This window comes from Mycteria americana, chromosome 7 (genome assembly GCF_035582795.1).
Source record: "Mycteria americana isolate JAX WOST 10 ecotype Jacksonville Zoo and Gardens chromosome 7, USCA_MyAme_1.0, whole genome shotgun sequence".
Taxonomy (NCBI): domain Eukaryota; kingdom Metazoa; phylum Chordata; class Aves; order Ciconiiformes; family Ciconiidae; genus Mycteria; species Mycteria americana.
Genome location: NC_134371.1, coordinates 45,577,445 through 45,602,797, shown reverse-complemented (window position 1 = coordinate 45,602,797; position 25,353 = coordinate 45,577,445). Strand labels below are relative to the sequence as shown.

Here is a 25,353-nt window from a genome sequence, read left to right as displayed (position 1 = left end):
ACTCCAAAGAACTAAAACAAATCATTTAACAAACCCAAACTTCCTTCCTTCTTGGAAGAGGTGAAGGTCAGTTCTTCTGTTTTTCTCCAAGTATAAAGGAAGCATTTGTATTGCAGACATGCAAGTCCTGTATACTATTTTTCCCTACTTCAGCTATTAGTGATATTAACCTAGTGGAAGAACTGTTGAGATTAAAAACACTACAATTGTGTATGCTTACCTGTCTTCCTACTATTACATTATGGCAGTATTTAGAGGGCAGATGTAGCTATTATCTCCTCTAACTAGGTTTCATTTGTGTATCTTGGAACAACCACAGTAGTGAAGAGAAAGAGTCAAGGAATTTGGTTTGGATCACACTTTCTTCTATAGAAAAGTAGCAAAAGAGTATCCTGCAAGTTGCTTTACACATCCAATAGAAACTCAACCACTATAAACCAAGACTTTTCAACCACAGGCTGAGAATTTGTCCAACTCCAGTAGAAAAAGGTTTTCAGGTTAGAATGATGGGTTATATAATTGCACAAGCACTGTACACCCAGAATGCCATGAGTAGAGCCTATAGAACCAAGCTACCTAAAAAGATAATTATATCTGAAAATGTTGAATCAAGTACTTGCAAGAATTTTCACTACTACTATTTTACCTCTCATGTCTGCATAGCTAACAAAGCCATATATAAAAACATTATATACTTGCCCAGATTTCACAAAGGAAAGTAAGCAGAGTTTATTGACAAATTTTTATATGGAAACAGTATTTTGATCTTTTTTCTTTCTAAAGTGATGAACATGCACTTTATTTCAGTAGCTACTGACCTTACTGAAATTTCACTAGGTTCAACTACTTTGAAAGTAGGTTTTTGGAAGCACCACATCAAATATCATCAGTTCCCAGGGGCATCATAAAGGTACACCATTAACCCTGTTCAAATACATAACAATGCTCTGACCCTAAATGCAAAAAGTGCAAAATTCCAGGAGGAACCTTTTCCTGTTATTCTACAAAAAATGCGGATAAAAATATTGACTGTTAATATCTAACCCACCTTTCAAAGAAAACCCCTATTTTTAACCCACAGAAAATTAAGTGATTAATATACTACAGCTACATTGAAAAAAACAGCTTGGTAAATTTTCAAAATGTTTCCCTCAGAAGACCTCTGTAAGTCTGGTATTCCTCGAGGCCCAACAATATTTCAGGCATAGAATAATAGGTCTGGTATTCCTCAAGGCCCAGGTTTTCAAAGACAGAGCAGTAATGCCTTTCGGAGGCACTACAATCAATTCCACTTACGCTTACAGACAAGGAGAGCCTTCTGTATTGTGCAGGCCAAAACCTGGCATCAAACGCTCTTTTTGCTGAAACCCTTCTTACTTCTTAACCACTCAAATGGCTACAGGCTACTGTCACACATGTCAAAACGAACAGCGCACATCCATTTCCATTGCTAGCCCCCAATTCAGCTCTTAAACAACGTTAGGAAAATTTTCGAGACAACAGACAAACATGGATTGCTGGTGTTTTTTCACATTCTAGAAGTGTGACCCGAGGAATAAACAGAATGCAATTTACATAGTTCGATTCCTCAAATAAAATTGTATTAGCTCCAATACACAAAAATTACTAATGGAAACAGTGGTACTACTAAAAAAATATTACAGGTAATTAAAGAAAAACAAAAGAAAACCAAAAAACCGCACAAGGTGTAAGGGAACCTAAAGATGAGGGAACAGACCAAAACCATTTCCTAAGCACCTCCTACCCCCCCTTCCCAGCTCCTCAGGGAAGGGCTCGCACGTCCTCAAGAACGAAGCAACCGAGCAGGAACCAGCATCAAAGAAAGGGAAGAAGAAGACGCCACCTACCTGTCCCAAAGGCTTTGGCCACCAGCCAGGCGAGATTACAGGCGATTTTCGCTCGGGAGAAATCATAATGGTCAAAGGGTTTGATGGCAGGAACAATGAAAGTCTTCCTCATCTCCTTGGCGTCTGCGGCATCCCCCATCTTCTCACAGGACCCCTGGCAATTCAGAACTTACATGGTTGTTCTTCCTCCTCCTCCTCCTCCTCCCGGGGCCGGCAGAGACGTCTGTAAATACGCCGACAGCAGCTGAGGGCAGCGCTGAACCCAGCTGTCCGTAAAGGGCTAACGCCGCCTCCCGCCTTCCTCTGCACAGGAATGTGGCAGAGCCCGAGTGTCCTCTTCTTCTTCCTTCTCCTCCTCCTCGCTCTTTGTCTCAATTCACTCACGCCGCCGCCCCCCACCCTCCGAAAAAGGGTCCCCAGCGGCCCCGGCCCCCCCTTCCCCAGGGAAACCCTCCGGCCAGGGCTGGGCGCCCCAGGCCGCCGCGGCCGCCAGCCCCCCGGCCCAAGGCGGGAGCCGCCGGCAAGGCCCCCGCAGCCGCAGCGGATCGGGATGCGGCCCTTCCCGGCCGAGGCGCCGAGATGTCAAAACGCCGGGGACCGGCCCCAAAACGCCGCACAGCCCGCCGCGCCGCCCCGCCTCACCGGAGGCCTGCAGCGGGCCGAGAGCGGTGCCAGCTACCCCGCCGCTGTCCCGCGACCGGGCGCTGCCCCAGCCGCCCCTCAGCAAGGCGACGCGCTCCCGGCTCCCCTCAGCAGCTGCGGCTGCGGTTTTCCACCCGCGGCTGCCGCACTGGATGGGCGAAACGCAGCTGCGCATGCGCCAACGCCACGGCCGCCGCCACCGCCTCCTCGCTCGGGCGGGGCGAGGAGCTCGAGAGGGAGGGGAGGGGAGGAGAGGGGAGGGGCGGGGCGGGGCGGGGCGGGGCGGGCAGCCCTCCGCCGCCGGGCGGTCACGTGGCCACCCCCTCCCCACAGTGGGATTCTTGGCGCCGGGCCGGGCCCTCGCCTCGGGCGGGGTCGGGCGGGGTGGGTCTCGCCTCGGGCGGAGGGAGCCGGGGGAGCTTGGGCGGGCCCGGCCCAGCCCAGCCCAGCCCAGCCCAGCCCAGCCTAGCCTAGCCTAGCCTAGCCTTAACCTAGCAGCAGCGGGAGAGAGGGGCGGAGTGTTTCCCGCCGGTAAGGGGGTGCCTGGCGGTGCCCGGCTGTAGGGGAAAGGGCGGTGTCCCTCGGCCGCGGGGCCCACCCTCTGCCTGCGTCGTCGCTTTCCACAGCGGGGCCGGGCGGGCCTTCCCCCGCACAGCCGTTGGCTTTCTGCGGCGTCTTCTGGGAAGGTCGGGATTTGCTTCAGCGCTGGGGCTACAACGTGCCTCGCGTGTAAGGAGGGAGCTGAGGAGCCGTCGGCCGCCTCGCTGCGGGGGAGCGCGGTGGGCCGGGGCCGCACTGACTTAGAGCAGGAACGCTGCCGAGGAGGCGGGCTTCTCATCCCTTTCGTGTGTATTTGTCCCTCCTATTTTAAATTGCGTCTGTATGTAACTTCTCGAATACTCGGGTAGAAGAATGACAGAGCCTTAAAATGGTTTAGGGCCTGTTCACGTAATAGGTGTATTATGTGAGGTAGTAGTTAACAATTTGCCCAAGAGACCATCTGCTCTCTCGTACCTGGGCTGTTTTTGGAAATGCATAAAATTACTTTAACAGTGGCCTGTGTGGAAAGAAGTATTAGTCATAGTAGGAACTAGTAACTGGGTGATTAATGACTTGCATTCAAACAGAATTGGATGAGTTAGCTTTGTAGTGCGGGTCTGAGGGTGTGGCCGTGCTGGTGACCCAGCCGTGCTGGTGACTGGCTGCTGCTGATGGGAAGGCCTTGCCTCTCCTTTGCACGGGCACTGTGTAATTGGGTGACCAGCAGCGCCAGGGGGGAGTAAATTTGTGGTTTTCGGCAACAAATAGTTATTAGGTTGGTGTAATGTAGAAGTGTGCTCTCCTTCTCCACCAACCTGGGTGCTCTAGCAGCTGTGTGGTGAGCCAGTTCAAGAAGCTGATCTGGCCAAAAATTAATAGTTTGTTTTTGTAGTTAGTTTTTTGTCTGGCTGAGCTTTCCTGGGTCACTAAAGGACCACTCGTGACTTACAGTAATTGTTAGCTAACCTGCCTTACCCTCCCCCCCCTTGTGGTAATTTAGTGAGCGTCTTCCCAAACTGTTGCAGTGAAGGATTGCATTCTGAGATGGGTAGGTTCTGGGGTTTTTTTTTTTTAGCCTCACTGAGTCTGGAAAAGAATATTTAGACATAGTCTTAGCATGACATTGCAAGGTTTCAAATAATATTTTGTCCAGACTGTTATTTCTTTGTGTTTAAAGTGGACCGTGAATTGATCTGGACAGAGATTTTCCATTGTTACATGGCTATATTTGCTTCTAGCACTTCATGTGCCCAATGATACAAATATGATTATGAGGCCATACTGTACTTTACAGTTTTACTGACATGAATCTATTTTTACTGGTAATGAGTAAATGAAAGGGTTGTAGAGGTCAAGATTTGAAGGGATTATTGCTGACTGTCTCCCCATATGCTCTCTGGGATGGGATTCCCAAACTGTCATGCATACCATTCATAAGTGGTACATAGCTAGCTACAAAACTAGGAGCTGCTGTTGGCAGTATTCAGCAGAAGGGAGGGGAGGAGGGAAGTTTAGAAATCCTTGCTTTAGCACACTTATGACTGAAATTCCTGGATCTTCTACAGCAGAAATAGGAATAATAATAACAAATTAGCATGCAGTTGTGACTTAGGAGAATGTTCTGTGTTCAGAAAGAGTATATGCTTAGTTTTCAACAACTAAAGTAAAACCTGTGTTTGCACATTTTCCTGAATTATTTTTTTATATACACTTTGGAAAAAAGTTATATTAGACATTTAGCATTATTTTAACTATTTTTTTTTTTACATTGCCACTAGAAAACTAGTTTAATTTTTCCTGCATATTTAACAACAAACACCTGGAATTCATAAGCTTTAAAACTTCAAATGATTAGAGCTAGAAAAAAAAAAATGTCCCAGATCCCAACTCATTTGTTTCTTATATGAATAAGAAAATACCTAAAAATTAGACCAACCTACAGGAAAACATGTTTAGGAAAACTATAAGGCCATTATTTAGGTATAATGGATAGAGGATCCACTTTGAGGGGTCAAAAGATTACAAACTAGTCCATATAAAATAATATGAAACTTTCAGAAACAGCTTTCTTGAAGAAATGTGGCATAATCCAAATAAGAAGTCATCAGTTATATTTAATCTACTCCTGTATTTATCATCTGTTCCTATGCACTTGCAAAACATCACATATACATATGTACTGTACTATACACTGAAACTAGTGACACTTACCTGAAGCAAATAAAAATATGGTGTTATCTTCCAAAATTCTTGCAATTGTGAGTCCCTTCTTACTTTAAAAAGTGAATATTGTTTTAGAGAATGCATCTCAAAAATGGCAATAGATACAATTATAGATAGGTACATATAGAAACACTGCTACCAGACTGATTTAAAATGCAGAAATTTTTGTGGGTGCAGCCTTTGTGCTGATGAAACCTGTTCAGAGTTGCAGAACAAAATCTAAAAAAGGTGTGTTGTGGTAACTGCAATCGAAGTGTTTTTTAATTTGCTCAGTGCTCTTAGAAGTGAATGCATGAATATAAAATCTACTATGTGTAAGTGAAAAAGAAGACATCACCACCAGTTGCTGGAGTTCTTGTGCCAGCTCTTCTACTTTTGCAGACATGCCAAAATGTGATCTTGCTTATTGCCTTGTCAAAGATATCAACAGCAACATGGAAAATGATTAAAACTTGCTCTAATTGTTCAGAGTAGATAAACAGAAAAACTGAATGAGGAGTCATCCCCTTCTGCTCTGCTCCTGTTTATCCATCTTAAAATATTTTAAATAGTAATAATTATAAGTAATATAATAGTAATAATTATAAGTAATAAGTTAAATAGTAATTCTGTACACAGTCTTTCTGCTGCAAAGTATTTTATACTTTAAAGTTCATTCCAAGCAGAAAGACAAAGTATTAGGGATTAAAACAAGCGGCTCACAGATTTGGGGGTTTTTTTAACCTTCTTTCTCCCTTCCTTTCCCCTCCCTCCCTCTACCCCAAATTAGAAACCCATTTGACTAGTTTTATCCTGTAATTACATCATAGGCCTGATTCTTCACTGTCATGTGTCTAGCCATTTACACAGTGGGTGTACCAAGCCTGTAGTCAGTGTCAGGCAACAGGAACAAATATGACCATGAAGCTATGAATAATGGTGTGGATGACAGTTGTTGCTAATAGTCTTCATCTTGGAAGATAGTGAATGAGCCTTGACAAACAATTTTATACCTCTCTTTTTTTCACTTGGCTTCTGAAGAGGCTATGTATAGAGTAGATGCCCTTAGACTAAATTCAGGCTAGCGCTAGATTACAGAGAGTGTTCAAGATGGATTCATGCATAATTTATTTCTTCACAATACTTGATTATAAAGGTAAAGGAAAATGTTTTAAGTTAGGAATACCATTACTGTTTTTGCTGTGGCATTGTCCATAGCCAGACTTGGCGCTAGTGAACAGACAGCTTATCAGGCTACCTACAAAGGGTAGTAAAAATGTTCCCATTTCAGATTAGCTGGTTGTATTAGGGCAAATCCACAAACACAGCAGTTCACAGCAACTATTCTGCCATGTAACGCTTCAGTCTTGATGTTGGAAAAAGGTTAGGAATAACACCCATGGGGATATTACCTTTAATTGCTGCTATCAAATTTGCCTATTTAAGATGATCCCATCTGTTTTCCTTAGCTTAGAGGCTATCGGTCACGACAGAAATGGTAGTGGCTGAGAGGAGGGGTGCGCCCTGTAACCTCTGGCAAAGAGGCAGCATGCACAACTTGATGTGGTGCTGTCAGACTGTCAACATACAGACCAAGAACCAGTCATGTCCCAATATGATCCTTAAGAAACGTGCTTGTTGACTTCAGCAGGTTTTGTGTTGGGTATGTGAGGTTGAACAGGTAATCTATAAATGATTCTGTAAGGTTATTACAGCCTAAGGATGACTTGTGAAACGGATATTCCAGCCTCTTAAACTTATGACATTTTATTAAATAGACTTCTTTATAAGTAATGGTAAACCCAGTAAAATTGTAAGAGCTAAGAAATTACATTTTAAATAGGTATTATCAAGTGAGTGATTGTCTGAATTATTAAACTTCTTTGGCATGAAATGCACGTGTGTGGTTTCTGCAAGCTAGGAGTTTTCTCAGGGCATAATTTTGGAGGGGAGTATGTTCTTCCTGTTTCAGGATGATACAAAAGTACAAGAACGGTTATATAACAATTGTCTTTCAAATTCTTTTAATAAGTTATAATCAGAAGGTGCTGAGGCATTTAAAAGGGAAGAATTACCAACTTTACAGATTCTAGTAGAGTCACGAGTCAAAGGGAAAATAAAGCTTTGTATGACATTTTACTTGGATTGTCTGTGATTTTTTTATAAGGTTAAACATTAAAAAAGGGAAAAGGTAGAGTAATAGCTACTTTAGCTCATTTCCTACTGAAATCTGCACAACCAAAAAGCTGTCCAATGTGAATCAAGTGCAGTATCTAACAGTTGCTTCTCTTAATACTCGGCTGCTACTGGTTTCATTTCCTGAACTTGGCTTTGACCTAATGTAGCTCAGTGAAGGGGGGGGGGAATCTACATCTTTCCCTGCCCAATTCCATTGAGACACCAACCAGGCATCAGATCTGTCCCTTTCCTGTGGTCTGTGAAAGGCAAAACCTCTCAGCTCCCTCAACACTCATGGCTAGTTGCTTTGTTTGTCTTCTTCTCTGGTTACTTTGGTGTCTTCTGAAATTTTTAAAATTTTTTAAATTTTTTAATCTGGTTTTCACACTGGCTGCTTTTGTGTTCTGCCCATCTCCTGGAATTGTACTTGTGCTAGTGGGTTTTAGATTACTTTTCTTCCCAGGTGTGCTGTGCAATACTTCCTAATTCCAGTGCTTTCTCCTTGACATTCCACTGTTGTCAGGTTGTCTGTGAGGAGAGCAAATACCCTGCTATAATTTATATTTTTTAATTATAAACTTTAAAACATATGGAATAGATCCTACCCTCTTTCAGTAAGTGAAATCTGTGTATTATTTCTTTTATGGCCACCTAGTGCCTGACATGTTTTTTAAGGAAAATCCTAAGTGTGATTTTATGACTGTAACCTTTAAATACTAGAGCAGGCTTAGCTGCACTGTAAAACAAGTGTATGGTGGGAAATTTACATTCAAAAACCACCTTCTACAAAAATAAAACGCGATGTTAATTACCACTGTTAGATAATGCTTTATTTGCACTCCAGTTCAGAGGAAAATGGGCATGACTAGTTTTCAAATTGTGCATTCAGGTATAAGAAGTTTAAATCCGTTAGCAAGACTTTTTCACTAAGTCTGAATGAGAGTGAATACTAAATTGTGCACTTTTTCCTGTTGAACTCTACTCCATTGAAGTGACTGGCTGATTTTTTTTTTCATTGTGGTTCTACATGTGAAGAAAGATCTGAACGTTCATAAAAGCTCGTTTGTTTTGAGCATACACATGATTTATTAGCAGAGCATGAATAGACTTCAGTTTCCCGTCTTTTGACCCTGCTTTCAGTTTCCACTGAAGCCCATGTGTGTCTGAATGAGACCAGCAGTAAATAGGAGAGAATGCTCTGTTAGAACAGTAAAATTCTGGTGTCGTTTAATCACAGCAGAATTATTTTTTTGAAGAGGTGGTAGTGAAGATGGATGAGGAGGGGAAAGCAAGGGAATAGCACAGGAGACTACCTGATGAAGGGGGTTTTTTTTCTATCTACTTTGAAACATCATAATCCATTTTTTCACTGAATTTTTTAGGCAGTTTCTCTGTTTCCCTTAGCTTACTGAGAAATGGCATGTTTTTGAGGATTTTTTGATGATTGCTTTAGGAAGCAGGTGTAAATAGCTGGTACACTGTTTAAAAAGTGGCTGTGGAAAGTGTGTATCAAAGATTTTTATTATAACCCCTCATTTATACATAGTGACCCTTCATGATGTTGAAGATTGATTATGCATGCATGGTAAGGTCATCCCAACCTGGGTGCATAGAACTCTGTTACATTTAATTCTCTTTTGGCATAACTTAATTTATAATATTTTCTGATTAGTTTATTAAATATTTTCTATTAGCTTTACAAGATGTATGCCTTACAGTTAATTGGAAAACGTTTTCAATATACAAAAATGTGGAGGATGTCTAAGCCTCATGTAGAACAATTTGATTTAAATACTCTCCTATTTCAATATATACTAGAAACATGGAAAGAGCAACAATTATTTTAGTAGTTGCCTTAAACTAAATGTATATATACATTTAGCAATAAAAACTTGGCTCCAACAAGGATTTTTTTTAAGCTTTAGGTTAATCCTATGTGTAGTTCCTGTTTGAAATCACTGGTGCTACAGACATGATTAAAATTAAGTGTGTATATAATTGTGTTTGTGGATTAAAGGTGTCATGCAGAATATTTGTTTTTGAAGAAATAACTTGGATGATTTCTTCTAGAAAGTCTCAAAAGAGAAATTACCTACAAAAGGCTTATACATATCTCTGGTTATTCTGTCCTCATATGGTATTCTTGCTATATAGTATACACTGCTCTGTTAAAGCATAGAGTGTTATCTCGGCTGTCTCACCAGGGTAGGAAGCAGTCATGGTTCTACTTGTGGGCACAAAGAACAGAAATGTCCATCATCATCAACGGTGTTGGAAACAGAGTTATCTCTTTCTATTAGCCAGCGTAGTTGAATTTGGATGAAGGAAGGGGGCAAGCAGGCTGAAACTTGCTGTTCAGGGAATGTTTGAGCCCTAGTTGTGATGGCCACTGCCCTGGAAGCAGAGACAGACAAAGTACACCCACTTCTGCGCAGTACTTCATAATCCCCCGTGATCTGGGGTTTGTCTTAACAGCCACAGTACAGTCCTTACGGATGATAATTTACTAAATGAGGGAAGAATCAGCCTGGGGAAGAGTATGCTAGTAGGGACCATGTTGAATCAAGGGAATCATTATATGAAACAACAAAAGTAATGCCTGGAGATTTTGTACAAGAACAGGGACTTGCTGGAGTATATACGTATTGGTTTCCCTTTGGTCTGGTGAGTCTTCTCTGTGTCAAGCTCTTTCCTCCTTTTCTATTTGTTCTTAACAGAAAACAAGCAATTGTCTGATTGGAGAATGTAAGGTAACAGAACAGATTTCATTGCAATGAACCCTGTGTTGATATAGGTCCAGCTTGTTTGGCGGAGTATTTTGCTATGCTTGGGGCATAGCAAATTGTGTACTTGACAGTCTCTGTCCCAGCTGGTAGTATGCTCTTTCAGAAGTCAGAAAAGCAGTAAGTCATGGTCACCAGAAGACACGGGGAAGCAAAAACTGGCTCAGTAAGATAGTGCATCCAAGGTAGAGGGCACACTACCGTGTTTTATTCTCTTTTACCACCAAGGTCTTAAGTGGTATTGTGCTGGTATAATTAGGAATACCATTTGACTTCTTTGAGTGAAGAGATGAACTGAATGTGGGATACTTAAGCGCAAACAGATGAAAAATAAGAATTATAAATGCTATTTATGTTGTAGGAGATCATAGAAGTTCTAGTCAGAGGTCAGGATGTCACAGTGGAAATGCAGAACAAAGTGATGAACTGTTTTAGTTCAGAGTCAGAATGATAAAGTTTTAGATATTGTAGGACTAGGCAAGCAGTAACAAATAAAGCTTTGATATTATTACATTGCTGATTTCATTACTTAAGAGAGCCCAGTCCCACAGAAGTATCCTCACTGCTGCTAGAGAGCAGGTTTCTTGTGTATCAACAGAAGATTAAGAGCCATCTGCATGGAGATGCTCTGTGTCTGTGCTTCTGCTGGCTCTTTAATCATTGAAGGAAGACATGTCATGCTTCCCAGGGCCAACACCCTCTTGTAACCACTGACTACCTTTGTGGCTTTTTGCAGAGCAGACAGTGTCAGTAAAACAGAAGCCTTTTCACTACCTTGCCTTTTTGCTCCAAGTTCCACTGATCTGGCAGGAGCTCTTTGTTCTTACTTGTCTCTTGTCTGGCTAGCTATGTTTTTTCCTTGTTCAGGTTGTATAGTGCAGGAGGGCTCTATCTTCAAGTATTCACATTGTTAATGTCAAGGGGAGCTGTTCCCCTGCAGCTTTAGTTTACTCTGGAGCTGAGGAGAATGAGAATCTGAGAACCGTGACTTACTCCAGTTCATAAAAACTCCTCAAGAACGTTAAAGTCCTTATATACCCAGCATGTTTGGCTGAACTGCAAATAATCTCAGAGGAACTGCTGTTTCATAGGATTACTTAGTTCTAATTTGCATTGAACTGTAAGGTAGGTAGAAATATTCTGGAGGATAATGTGCTCTAGGCATATTCTCCTGAGAGAAAACCCAAGTTAGTCAAGAAAATGAGCAGAAACATTTCTAAGCTACTCTGCCTCATGGTATTTTCTGGCCCTGTTCCTTCCAGTGTTTCCTTTGAAATGATCTCACCAGATATATTCAGAAGAGTTTTATAATTTATTGGTGTGTTTCATTGTCTCTCTTAGTTTTGAATTGCTGGGACGTTTATTCCTCTTACACAGAAGCCTAAGCCACTGCTTTTTCATAGCTCAGGCAACTATCATAGCCTTCTTGCTTCTTGACACCTGGCTATTGCCTGAAAGAGAGCTTCCTTAGCTTGGGCTCCAATCTGTGTTGTGCCTGAAATCTAATTTCTATATATCTTGCTAGTTGCCACAGGAAACAATATTGCTTTGGCAAGGAACTGTACAAAGTGACCTTATCCTAATGGGTCATGTGCCAAAAAAGAAAACGGGAACACTGAAATTGGACTTTTGCACGGCTCAAAGCTTTGAATCATTTGGTTAAAAGCAAAACAAAAGCAAGCTCACATAATTTAAGATGGTAATTCTAGGCTTATGTTTTGAAAGAATGGTGTGTTAAACGTAGCCAATTTTTTCACAACCTGGCCTTATACCCAAGTCAGCTGAGTTGTATTAAGAATTAGCACAGATTTAATCCACTGCATTGTTTAGCAGATAGAATCCCATGAGTGCTTCATATGCATTTCATACAGTATTCCTTAAAAAGAAATACAAGTCAGTGGAGTCTTGGCCATACAGCATAAAAGTTGTCTCTCACACTGAAATACTTCAGACTTATTTAATACCAAGGGTTAGAAAATGTATAATGATCTGGGGTGCAAACTTGCTAACCAGAAGGTTTTTTTCAATAGAGCAACTAAAAAATATATTAAGTGCTAAATTGTTTATCTTATTTAGTGTAAATTTAATTTATTCCAAAACTTGGAATATATTTTAGAACTTGTGATCTGATGTCTTTTGAACCGGGCATTATCATGCTGTATTTTTTTGCAGCCAAATTACAAATCCCAGAAAAATAAGGTTTGCATGGAAAGTTCTTGGCAGATCTCTCTTGGAACAGCACAAACAAAACTGCTTAACAAGGAGGCATTGATTCTTTCTGTCTTGTTACCCTCTGTTATTACAGGCTCACCAGCTGTAAGGTTACTGGCATCTTTGACTCTTTCTAATAAAAAGCATAGGGAGCAGTCATTCAAGGGTGGTTGGGAGAGATATGTTGCATTTTTGAGGCTGTCTTTTTTAATAGCTATTATGCTTTATCAAGCTGAGCTAATGCATTGTCTGCATGTTCTCACAGCAAACAAAATTTAGGAAACTAACTGAATTTCAGAAGGACCAATCTGTTGGTTTAACTTTAGCAGTCTGTGGTCCTGAAGTGTGCGATTAAACCACAGATGGACAGCTTAGTGCCACCATGTCATGAGAAGTGGAGGTTTGCTTAGTATTTGTAACAACTAACTGATAAATACTGCAAGTGATTCACAGAAGGAAAAGCTCAAGAGAAAGTTAAAGGATTTATGGTTTTTGGACATTGTGATATATTCTCATCTGTTTTGTCTTATATAGTTGGTGTTTATTAGTATTTTCACTTATTCAGTGCTTTCAAGTCCTCAGTTCTATCACACCTTGACTGCATTTGCTGGTATGTCTAGCTTAAAAGAGAAAACAAAACATTCTCTCGTTTATGCAATAAAACTTAATTACACATACTGAGTTTTAGATGTATCCCTTAAGACAAAAGTACTTCAGTTTTATATTTTCATATTTAATAGTATACTTCCTTACAGAGCTTTATAAGAACAACATTTATGAGTGAGGTGGGTTGACCCTGGCTGGATGCCACGTGCCCACCAAAGCCGCGATAAGGACAGGGAGAGATCACTTGCCAATTGCCATCACAGGCAAAAGAGACTCGACTTGAAGAAATTAGTTTCATTTAGTACCAATCAAATCAGAGTAGGATAATGAGAAATAAAACCAAACCTTAAAAACCTTCCCCCCAAACCTTCCCCCCACCCCTCCCTTCTTCTCAGGCTCAGCTTCACTCCCAAATTCTCTACCTCCTCCCCCCCAGCAGCACAGGGGGACGGGGAATGGGGGTTGTGGTCAGCTCATCACACCTTGTCTCTGCCACTCCTTCCCCCTCAGGGGAAGGACTCCTCACACTCTTCCCCTGCTCCAGCCTGGGGTCCGTCCACAGGAGACAGTCCTCCACGAACTTCTCCAATGTAAGTCCGTCCTATGGGCTGCAGTTCTTCACTAACTGCTCCAGCGTGGATCCCTCCCACAGGGTGCAGTCCTTCCAGAACAGACTGCTCCAGAGTGGGTCCCCCACGGGGTCACAAGTCTTGCCAGCAAACCTGCTTCAGCGTAGGCTCCTCTCTCCATGGGTCCACAGGTCCTGCCAGGAGCCTGCTCCAGCGTGGGCTTCCCACAGGGTCACAGCCTCCTTTCGGCATCCACCTGCTCTGGCGTGGGGTCCTCCACAGGCTGCAGGTGGAGATCTGCTCCACTGTTAACCTCCATGGGCTGCAGGGGACAGCCTGCCTCACCATGGTCTTCACCAAGGGCTGCAGGGGAATCTCTGCTCCAGCACCTGGAGCACCTCCTCCCTCTCCTTCTTCAGTGTCCTTAGTGTCTGCAGAGTTGTTTCTCTTGCATATTCTCACTCCTCTCTCCGGCTGCAGTTGTGCAGTAACTTTTTCCCCTTCTTAAATATGTTATCACAGAGGCGCTGCCACCATCACTGATTGGCCTGTGACGGGTCTGTCTTGGAGCTGGCTGGCATTGGCTCTGTTGGACATAGGGGAAGCTTTTAGCATCTTCTCACATAAGCTACCCCCGTAGTCCCCCTGCTACCAAAACCTTGCCACACAAACCCAAAACAATGAGAAAAATCCATACAATATCCAGTGCCTGGTAGAGTGCCATTCTCTGACTGATCGGAGGAGCCAAGCCATGTTCTGAGAATGTCTTCATCTTGTTTTAGGTAGGTGGGAGTTTGACTGGGCTTATATGAGGAGATGGAGTGGAAGCTGTTGTCAGATGAGTCACTTCTACTTCTTAGGTTTGGATTTGGGGGGATATTTTTAATTGATGCACTGGTACCAGCAAGGGCTGATTTAGCTGGATTGAACTGGCAGCTCAGTCATTTTGTCTGAACTGGGTTTCTCAGAAGAATGTATATGAGAGCTACCTGAGAAACCTGTAAGTAAGGGCCAAGCTTTGACATGGTAAGTATTCAGAGGTGCACTGTTTAAGGCTTAGGGTAAGGTCAGTTTTGGATTTACACAGACTTGGTCCCCTCCTCATTTACCTCATCTGTCTTCGGACTGATCCATGGGACTTTGGTATTCCCAGACTGGAATATAGCCTAGAGCCTTTTACTCCCTCACAGACTAGGGACTTTATGTCAGAAGATAGCTATAAATAATGCTGAGACCTGCTATTCAGTCCTGTTACTTTGTCATTCTTCAGTCTGTGCTTTTTTCTCTATAGGATGACTGTTACATGTTTATGTATACAGTAGCATTCGGCGGGGAGGGCAGTTCATCTTTGCCATGAGTGAATATCCAAGTGTGAGGATGAATTTAGTTTAAATATATGATCAGATTAACACTAATTCTTTCCACTGATGAAGCAAGAAAAATAAATAAGCAAATGGAATTACTGGAATTTTAAGGTATGTTTTCATTTACAGAGTACATAGGTGTTTTAACTCCTTAAAATTTGAGTAGTGTATTGGTTCTACAATGACTTGATCATGGCATGTTTAGCTATATTGAAATACATTTTTGGAAAACAGTTCTACCACTTAGGAGGCTACTTTAGTTCATTTTCACATGTAAAGGTTTAGAAAATTATTTTGTAAAGAATTAAAGGGCTAGAAAAGTACTGGAAATCATAGTTAAATGACACAGTGAATAATTTCTGAGGCTAACGGTACCATGTGATGCAAAACATTTGTCCAGTACATTATCGTTCTTCCATTTCAAGTTTCAGCACAGTAGCTTTCTGTTTATAGGTTTTACCCTGAGTTAGGTGTTGTCCATACTAGTGCAGCCAGCATAAACACTATATTGTGTATTACGACTAATGGGACAGAAATATAGTCACGCTAAGACCAGATCCAGATTGCTTCTTTACCACTATGTTATTTTCTAGAGCTAATGAAAACCATGGCCTCCCAGGTGATAGAAAAAACTTTGGGCTGTTGCAAAAGGCTTTACATACTTAGTAGGGCGGAACTGGCAGGAGACTTTAGCCCTGCTCTTCCAGCTTCCCAGGCTCATGATTTTTGGAGCTTATGAAAAGGAAATTATGAAACAGCAAAAAAAGAACATTAACCATAGCAAATGTTAACAGTCTTTTCACTCATTCTTTTCTATGCATGAGAAGTAAATAGGGAAGAAACACATCTAGGGAAGGAACAGTGAAATTGATGCACGTATTTTGGAGATAAGAGACAGTAAAAAATGGTTTGCCTTTTGAAATTAAAGCCATCTGGTATACTTTTCTGTTAAAAAAGTCATGGACAAATGGCCTACTTAGTGACCAAGTATTTATACTGCATTACAATCCTTTTGGAAAGGATTTTAGCTGAAGGTATAACTTTTTTTGGTAAACTAAGTCGCAATTCTTTTATCCTCTATTTTGTTTAGCAGTCACGTACAATGTCTTTTTTAGCACATGACAAAGATCTGTGCTAGTGAAATCAATGCCAAGTACACCACAGACCTGCAAAATTAATATCGGAGACCTGCGGTATAAGTCAGTGGAAAAAAATAGCCACAAGGTGTGGGTTTTTTTAATTAAACTATTAAGACTGCATTGAATACTCTGTACACAACAAGTGATGTTTGAGAAATTTAAAAATCTGTAGGCTAGAGCCCAACAGTAACAGTCACTTAGAGCAGTGATGAAGGCTGACATAAAGGAAGCTTTTGAGACCTGAATCCTGGAGCTGTGTAGCCACCAAGCCTGCCGCTAGCAGAAAGTACAGGAGCTGGAAGGATCCTCTGTTTTGTGACAGCTGCCAATGGCTTCCAAAGGCAATAGTCACAGCTGGCAGTCACTCAGTAGTGGGGACATCATGAATTTGGCTTCTACACTGGCAGCAGTGAGATGGCTTTTTGTAGATGCAGTTATAGCCTTTCCATGTCCTTTAATAATTTTTGTGTGAGGGATTCAACTAGGCCAATTTCAGACTTCATGCAGAGTCAGAATAGGGATCAAATGTAATGTAGGGAACTATGAAGGTTAAACCCAATGATTAGTATTGGCACAGATTTTACCAAGATGACTGGTAAAAAGTCTAGTTTCTAGCAGCAGTCTTGCATGTTTTCCAGACCATTCTTAGTGCAGTGGTTTCTGCTCTCAAAACTAGCAACGCTGGTAGGAGCTTTAGAGTTGGAAAGGGAAATTTATTACACATTTACTCAAAAGGCTTATGATGTAAATTTTTCCTTCAGTCTGTCGCACTAATGGATTATAACTCTGTGCTTCTTCCACCTGTCTCCCTGTAATACAAATGCAATGTACCAGAGCATAAACTGTTACATTTATCATACTTGCTTATTAATTAGAAAGGTCTTCATCTCAAGAGTTTGAGTGGGCAGGTGGCAATACACATCGAACACAGGTCACCTGGCAAGCTGGAACTTAATGATTCCTGTTGTCTCTTGTGGATTTTATTTTCTTCCTCTCCCATCCTTTTGTCTGGGACCCTGGGGGTGGGGGGAAGGGTTTAATTTCCCTAAGTGCATGTTGTGGGAGTGTTATCTTGTTTTTAGAATAGATGCCAATCTCATATGCCTCCAAACAGCCTTATTAATTGGAACACAAATCTAAATGGCAAACTGGTAAGCAGCTTTCAAATACAATGTTTTATATCCTCCCAGAAAGAAAACTAGATTAACATGGAAGGAGAGAATTTTTAATTCTTAATTCCGCACCTCTAATTAAGGTATATTTCAAGATCTATTTAATCCTGTTATCTTCCACCTGAATTCTCTAAGAATCAGGGTTCCTGTTTACTGGTTACTGAAGTCCCTGGAAATTTGCAATTGTCTTTGCAATCTTTTGATCAAATCCTTGTTCTGTAAGTCTCAGAGACCTAACAGAGGTTTGTAAGTTAGTTTAAATGATTCTCATATCCTAAAATAATTCCTTTTAATTGGAAAAAGCTACTCTGTATCTTGTACAAATAAGTTAGTAATTTTATTCAGTGTAGTTTTTACAGTTGTGCTAAAGCTATGGTGATATTAAATCAGAGAGTCCATTGATTCTCGACATAAATCTCGGTAAAACTACCGACCTGTCAGCCTCACCTCTGTGCCTGGGAAGATCATGGAACAGATCCTCCTAGAAGCTATGCTAGAGCACATGGAGGACAGGGAGGTGATTAGAGACAGCCAACATGGCTTCACCAAGGGCAAGTCCTGCCTGACCAACCTAGTGGCTTTCTACGATGGAGTTATCACATCAGTGGACAAGGGAAAAGCAATGGATGTCATCTATCTGGACTTCTGTAAAGCCTTTGACATGGTCGCACACAACATCCTTCTCTCTAAACTGGAGAGATACGGATTTGATGGGTGGACTGTTCGGTGGATAAGGAATTGGTTGGAGAGGGTAGTGGTCAACAGCTCAATGTCCAGATGGAGATCGGTGACGAGTGGTGTCCCTCAGGGGTCCGTACTGGGACCAGTACTGTTCAATATTTTCATCAATGACATTGACAGCGAGATCAAGTGCACCCTCAGCAAGTTTGCAGATGACACCAAGCTGAGTGGTGCAGCTGACACACCAGAAGGACAGATGTCATCCAGAGGGACCTGGACAAGCTGGAGAAGTGGGCCCATGTGAACCTCATGAGGTTCAACAAGGCCAGGTGTACGGTCCTACACCTGGCTCAGGTCAATCCTTGGCTTCAACACAGGCTGGGGGATGGAGGGATTGAGAGCAGCCCTGCGGAGAAGGACTTGGGGGTACTGATGGATGAAAAGCTGGACATGAGCTGGCAATGTGCGCTCGCAGCCCAGAAGGCCAACCATATCCTGGGCTGCATCAAAAGAAGCGTGGCCAGCAGGTTGAGGGAGGTGGTTCTGCCCCTCTGCTCTGCTCTGGTGAGACCTCACCTGGAGTAGCGCATTCAGCTCTGGGGCCCTCAGCACAAGAAGGACACGGAGCTGTTGGAGTGGGTCCAGAGGAGGGCCACGAAAATGATCTGAGGGCTGGAGTACCTCTCCTACGAGGACAGGGTGAGAGAGTTGGGGCTGTTCAGCCTGGAGAAGAGAAGGCTGCGGGCAGCCTTCCAGTACTTAAAGGGGACCTATAGGAAAGATGGGGACAGACTTTTTAGCAAGGCCTGTTGTGACAGGACAAGGAGCAATGGTTTTAAACTAAGGGAGGGCAGATTTAGACTGGATTTAAGAGAGAAATTTTTTACAGTTGAGGGTGGTGAGGCACTGGCACAGGTTGCCCAGAGAGGTAGCGGAGGCCCCATCCCTGGAAACGTTCAAGGTCAGGTTGGATGGGGCTCTGAGCAACCTCATCCAGTTCAAGATGTCCCTGCTCTTGCAGGGGGGTTGGACTAAATGGCCTGTAAAGGTCCTTTCTAATCCAAAGCATTCTATGATTAAATATTATACGCAGTATTTGAGCATATAATCACATGCATTAATTATGTTCCTAATTTTTGCATGATTTGTCCTGTACAGTTATGTCCCTATGAACTAGTGGCATTTCATGCCGGAGCTTCAGGGCAGGACTGCTGTTTGCTTTCTTTTTTTTAAAAAGAAAAACAGTAATATGCTTTAAGAATTCGGATTTAATTAGAGTACTTCTTAAAATTCCAGTTTTACCACAGATTTCTGCAGAGACTAATATCGACCAATATTTCCTTAGAATGTGGCTCTTCAAACAAAGAGAATGCTCAGGAAGCCTGAAAATCCTAGTCCAAGACTTCTTTCACTGATTATTTACTTTCAAAAAGTTTAGGAGTTCCCTGTTTGGATTAAGCAAAATTAGAAAAACTGGGCCTCAGATAAGTATACTGCGTGCAATATCTGTACTAAATCAGGACATTTTGTATGAATATTAGTGGAATTGACTAGTTAATGGTGAGCCACCATTATTTTTTTTTAGATTATCTGGATTTTTCCTGTGTGGTTCCTTTAAAGCTGTAATTCGGAAACCAGTGGAGTCATTGACTCACTGATTCCTTCAATCAAAGAACTATTCATTAAGTATGCTTTGGGTTAGAGCTGCTGTTGACTACCTACCTACAAATCTTCTGAGTGGCTTCAAAATCCCAAAACATTAAAGAAACAGAGAAATACTTAGTTTTATAGCATCAGGTGGAGCACACACGGGCGCCAGTCCCCAAGTAAACATGCTTTGACTTCCATGTCTTCTGAATGGAAAGCCATTCCCCCTCCCTTCCACTCAAGCAGTGGATGTTCTGTTGACTCCAATTATGTGCATCGTGGCAAACTTTAAAAAAAAAAAAATTCAGGGAATAATTTTTATTCTCTAAGTGACATCTTCATAAACTTAAAAGCTCTTCATCCATTCTAACATTAAAAAACAACATTAAGGCACTGGGATTCCTTAGTTTAGAATAATGATACATAGGATACATATGGAGATATTTAAAATAATTCATAGCATAAAGAAAAACCAAAACTGTTCCTCTTGATGAGACACATTCTTTTGAGGTACATTTTAGTTTTCAGATTTGTCAGTACTGATACTTGCCACTTGAGGGAGTGATGCATTAGGCGCTATTTGGACTGTAATTTGAGTCCATTCTCAGTAGTTTTGCGTACACTGGGAGCTCACTCTAAGTGGAAAATTCAGGCATCACATGAGGATATTTTGGCTACAAAGGAAACTTAAAATGCGCTGTATTAAAATGTTTTGGACACTTACCCTTTGGGATGTATTTATCTGTTAATCAAATCACTGTGTGGAACTTGAGAACACCTTGTTTGGCAGATTCACAGAGAGGTGCCTACTGGTTGTGTTCTGGTACAGGTTTTAATTAACGGGGTCACTCTGGGAGGTATTGCTGTGGAGAGCCCAGGCATATGCTACAGTCAAGCAGCTCTTTGAAATGCTTGTGATACTGTCTCTGAATTAGTATGCAGAATGCCTGTTTCCTGTGACTTCAGTGTGCCTGGGAGTAGAGGGATTTCAGTCTCCTGCTTTATTCCAATCTTGTTTTACTGAATTATTTATTATTTGCAAGTGATGGGAAAGGTTGGTTCATGCTCCTGAAGAATGGCTGTGAGATGTTACAGGGCAAAGCACCTGTTTATAAATTGAGGGCAGGAATCCTAGATGCCATGCTTGCTTTCTGAATATTTGATATAGAAACCATGAGTGAATATGGAAAAATCTTCTTGATATAATTTAAAATAGTCCAAAAAGTGAGGTACCTTAGTATTAATAATTTGTGCTTGAATTACTGTTTTCATTATTTTTTTTTTACTTTTAATAAATAGTTACTATCGTTGTTATTCTAACAGAAATTTGCATAAAGTTGAAATAATCTGTTGCTGTGTATCTATGTAGTAAATCTATGTCAGTATGTATTAGTCCTTTTGTACATGTGGGTTTGTATGTACATTGTTACATTTCTGTAGCTCCTAATATTAGAAGTTACTCTGAAGAGGCATATTAATTATATAAGACTATATTTGAACAGGGGTTTCTAATAACAATACCTGGTACTTTCCTAGGCAGCTATTGTACTGGAACACATGCAGCATAGACAAGATGAGAAAATTGTAAATTCTTGCTGTTTTACCAACTAAATAAAATAATAATATGACTATACAAAATACAGATGCTACTTTTTTTTTTATACAACCTGGAAACCTTAAGATTTTCCATGATGACATCCCCAGATAAATTGTCCAGAATGTGCAAAAATGACTGTCCTAATTGTTCATGGTTTTCTAACAGGACTTAAACCCAGCTTTATTCAGCCAGTGCTTGAATTGACTAGTTTTTAGAAGGAAGAATACCAAGACAAAACCCTTGTAGGATATCTGAGAGCATCTTGTCTTGGAACATATTGTACAATCTGGTGAACTCTAAAGGTACAAAACTTGAAGTTCAAAAAGCTTATTAAAATGTCATTCACCTCAGATCTGATTAGCAGCATCAAGAGCTGAGAGGATGGGAATTAAATTCACCGAGGCTATCTGTTATTCTTATATATTTCAGCATTCTAAAAAAGCTTAGGAAAGTGACTGGACTAGAACGTTTATGCTTTATTCCAGGAAAAAAAGTATTTATTTAGTGAGCTCACAAAGCATAGTATCTGTTCCACAAGACTTTTTGGTACGTCTATCCTGATTAACTTCTCCATGTAAATAAAGAATAACATACTACATTCTGTGGAAGCTTGCACTCCTTTTCAGTTGTGAGTACTTACTATAAAGCATATTACAATTTCAAAGCAGAGCATGTATGTTAGTAATTTGGAGAAAGTAGTGCACTTAGGAGTACAGAGAGGGTCAAAGCAATGGCTGAAAAAAAAAATCCATTTTGTTAGTACTTTTGTTAATACCTGACTCCTGGTCATTTTGTTGGGAAGAAAGAATGAACTATCAATAGCTGTCCAGCCATTATGAATGGCTGGACATCCTCAGTCATCTCTTTTTCAGACTGACAAGTTTATGTGGTTGTGTCTTGTGTCTTGCATGTCAGCCCTTTTATGCCTCTGAATATCCATAGAGTCCTTTTCTAAAACTTAATTTCAAGATCTACTGTAGTCTTTCTCAGACAAGGGGAGTGAGTGATGGGGAAACCCCAATTACAAGGAGCATGCATATAGGTGAACTGTCACTTTATACAGTAATGTTCTCTATACCTTTCATAGTATTTCCTGCTATGTAACTTTGTTTTTCTGATTGCTGTTGCACACTGAACCGATGCTTTAGCAAAGGTTCCTCTCAATATTCAGATCTTGCTTCTGAATACTAATGGCCAATTCAGAGCCTATCATTCTATACTCAATGTCAAGATACCTGTCTGTGTACCTAGGTTTGCATTTGTTTGTCTGAATTTTACCTGTTGTCATAACCAAGTCTTCTAAGACTCTAGTAAAGCTCTTCTGGTGGCCCTTGTGTTAAGTATCTGAGAGATTATTGCCAGCAAACTTTCTCACTTTCTTGGTCTTCAGGTTGCCATATCAATCTGCAAAATGGTACCAAGTTTTGCAGAATTCACTGGTGACTTCCCTCCCTCCACCCTGGGACCCCTTATTAGTGAGTCCCTAATCTTTCTTTCCTGTATTCTAATCAATGATAACGTCCATGCAAGACCATTTCCTTTTACCCTGCATTTTTTTAGCGTCCTTAATACTTTTGGCAAGGAACCTCTTAACAGCTTTTGCAAAATCGAGTATTCTGTATCAGTGACATTTCCCATAATCCACAGAGGTGTCAGCCTTTTCTGGTAATACAGAAGGTTTTTATTAGGTATTAACAGTTATCCTTATTGAACAACTCTTTAGGGATTCCTAGATAATTGATAATGTAATGAGAGAGAGGGAGGCTGCTGTTTTTCATTAATAACATAATCCTGCAGACTGTTCAATACTTGGTTTCTTTTAGTCTTTAACCAGCTTGAATAATTTCTGTGACCGCTTTTTATCTTTACTGCTGTGATGAAGTCTGAGTTTATCTGAAAGACCATTATATGCTAAAGAAAGCTATTAGTGTGTATTATAAACAACAGTAGAGGCAGGTTTTCTGTTTGGAGAATGTCAATGTGTGTGTTGCATTTATAATAATTAGTTATGTAATAATGATCTTATAAAATGCAACATAATATGTGTATCTTCAAAGTGATTATAAAAAAAAAAATCAGTACCTAATTAGAAGGTGTTCATTACTAACAAAATAGGCGTTCTCATGAAACAAATACAGGATAGAGCAAAAATTGTCATGCATCTGTAAGTGAATCATGGAATACACCCACTGACTACATTATTCCTTCCACAGAAATGCATATGCTAGACTTCTGCATTTTGCAGCTTAGAACAGCAGGAATATGTATTATGAACAAAAATGCTAAGTAGCTGTATTACAGTATGAACAGTATTACTTAATCTTAAGAACTTGAATGTGTCTGTGTAATCAAAGTGTGCAAACTCTTCTCTCATGGCAGGTGAGGGCAGAATGGTAGCTTTCAACAAAACAACAGAAAAAAGGTACTTCAATTTTCTCTAGATTCAGTTGTTTCTATTAGATTACCATTTCTGTCACAGAAATCTACGGTTAGCAAAAAATAGAAATAGCTGATACATATAGGATGTTTGCATTTTGGTATATATATAGAGAGTATGAAGCATCTTGTATCATATTGAATATTGTTGAAATATTGCTCTTTATTGAGCAAATGATGTTTTGAATTCCAGGAAATGACCTTGTAAAAATGGACATAAGAAAAGGAAATTAGCCTATGTTAGAAATTCTCTGGGAGGGAAAATGAAGAAAAGAAAGTCAGTGCAAACAAAGGGGAATGACAGAGGCTGAATCAGAGAAAGGTGGGGAATTTCACAGAGAATGAGGAATGTATGGAGTGTGGGTGAAAGCTGCCTGACAGTTTTTCATACGTAAAAATGCCCACTTAATCTTTCCAGAAGCTCAATAGTCTCTTCCAATTGTACCAGTTAATTAAAAATCCCACACAGACCCAGACCCCCTATTTGCACTAACTTTGTCTTGCTACTGTGGTAATCTACTACACAGAAATCCAGCATACCTTAAGAGAGACCATGTTTCAAGTGTGACTGGACTTGAATGTTACAGAATGCTGCAGCCAGCTGCTCGAAAGCCCCCAGCTTTGTGTCTGTCTGTGTTCTAACCCCATTCCCACCAGCTTCTCTGACTGTTCATCTGGACTGCCATTAAACTGTGTTTCCAAAGGGGCTGCTAGTATTTATGGGTTCTCTCTTTTAGCAGGAAATGGTAGTGGTGGTCACCAACAAAAGTAATGAGCCAGAAAGAAAATGGAACTCCCCATCAATGTGGATGCTTTCAGGCTAATGGGATGAATGTTGGGAGGAGGAGGGAGGTAAGGCACAATCTGTTTTGCAGTATTTGGAGTACCTAGGAGTACATCAACCCAGATAGCTCCCAGCAAGGTATCTTTCCCATGCACCAAATCATTTATGGCCATAGGGTATACTTTTACTTTGGGAATACTCTGGTCTTCCTGCTTGTGCTCAAAACCAGGACCTCCTGCAAATGGTGTAGACGCAGTGACACCACCTCAGGGTCCTGGTGTTGCAAGGGAGTATCTGGGACAGGTTGACTCACGTCCTTCTGGTGATGCGAGTCCTTGGAAAGAAAGGGAGTAGCAGTGACCACCCTGTTCACAATGGCCAAGCAGCTAAAACCATCAGCCTTCTCAGTGGACACACATCCAAGCCTTAGTACTCTTTTCCATGAACTTGGTTTGCCTGGGGCAGTGGCACTGGTGCAGCGGTCATACCTAGGCTGTTTTGCAGAGCACAGGCTGAAGTTAAGTCTGAAAGTCTCTTCTGCCCTGCAGTGAAATGTGATAAATTCTAATGTTCTCATGCATTGTGATGTAAAGTAAATAAGGTATGCTTATTTATTATTGAAAATAATAAAAATAACTTACTCAATTTGCAGTATTTGAACAGCTCTCTCATCATGCCTTTCCAAGTGTTTTAAGTGGGTCATGACACGTGCTGGGCATGTATCTGGCATACCTTATGCCTCTATCATGTCCACTAATAACATGTTTTTCTCCTGCGTGCAAATACTTGTGTGATTGTAGCATCTGGCCACTCAGGCTGTAAACACGGGAGGGGAATGCTGGGCGAGCCCACCCTGCAGACCTAAAGAGGGTCAACAGCTGGGCGTTCAATCCCCCCAAACCGAAACTGAACTCAGGGGTGACATCTCCCGGCG

The 25,353-nt window shown here is 41.2% G+C and overlaps 2 protein-coding genes across 6 annotated transcripts in view; one reads left to right on the top strand and one right to left on the bottom strand.

Annotated features, from left to right (window-relative positions):
• CAMSAP2 (calmodulin regulated spectrin associated protein family member 2) overlaps positions 1-2,662 on the bottom strand; it is a 94,403-nt gene extending 91,741 nt beyond the window's left edge. For 2 of the 4 annotated variants that reach the window (XM_075508193.1, XM_075508194.1), the window contains exon 1: positions 1,869-2,661. In XM_075508193.1, the coding sequence (XP_075364308.1) occupies positions 1,869-2,007 (139 nt within the window). In that variant the 5' untranslated portion in view covers positions 2,008-2,661. Of the gene's footprint in view, positions 1-1,868 lie in introns of all 4 variants that reach the window. The other 2 variants (XM_075508191.1, XM_075508192.1) reach the window with 2 other exon arrangements.
• Positions 2,663-2,963: 301 nt separating this feature from the next.
• The window catches only part of DDX59 (DEAD-box helicase 59), a 32,777-nt gene continuing 10,387 nt past the window's right edge, over positions 2,964-25,353 (top strand). Inside the window, exon 1 of one of the 2 annotated variants that reach the window (XM_075508187.1) lies at positions 2,964-3,041. The gene's annotated coding sequence lies outside the window, so the exon portion shown is untranslated. Of the gene's footprint in view, positions 3,042-3,085; positions 3,197-25,353 lie in introns of those variants that run through there. The other variant, XM_075508190.1, reaches the window with a different exon arrangement.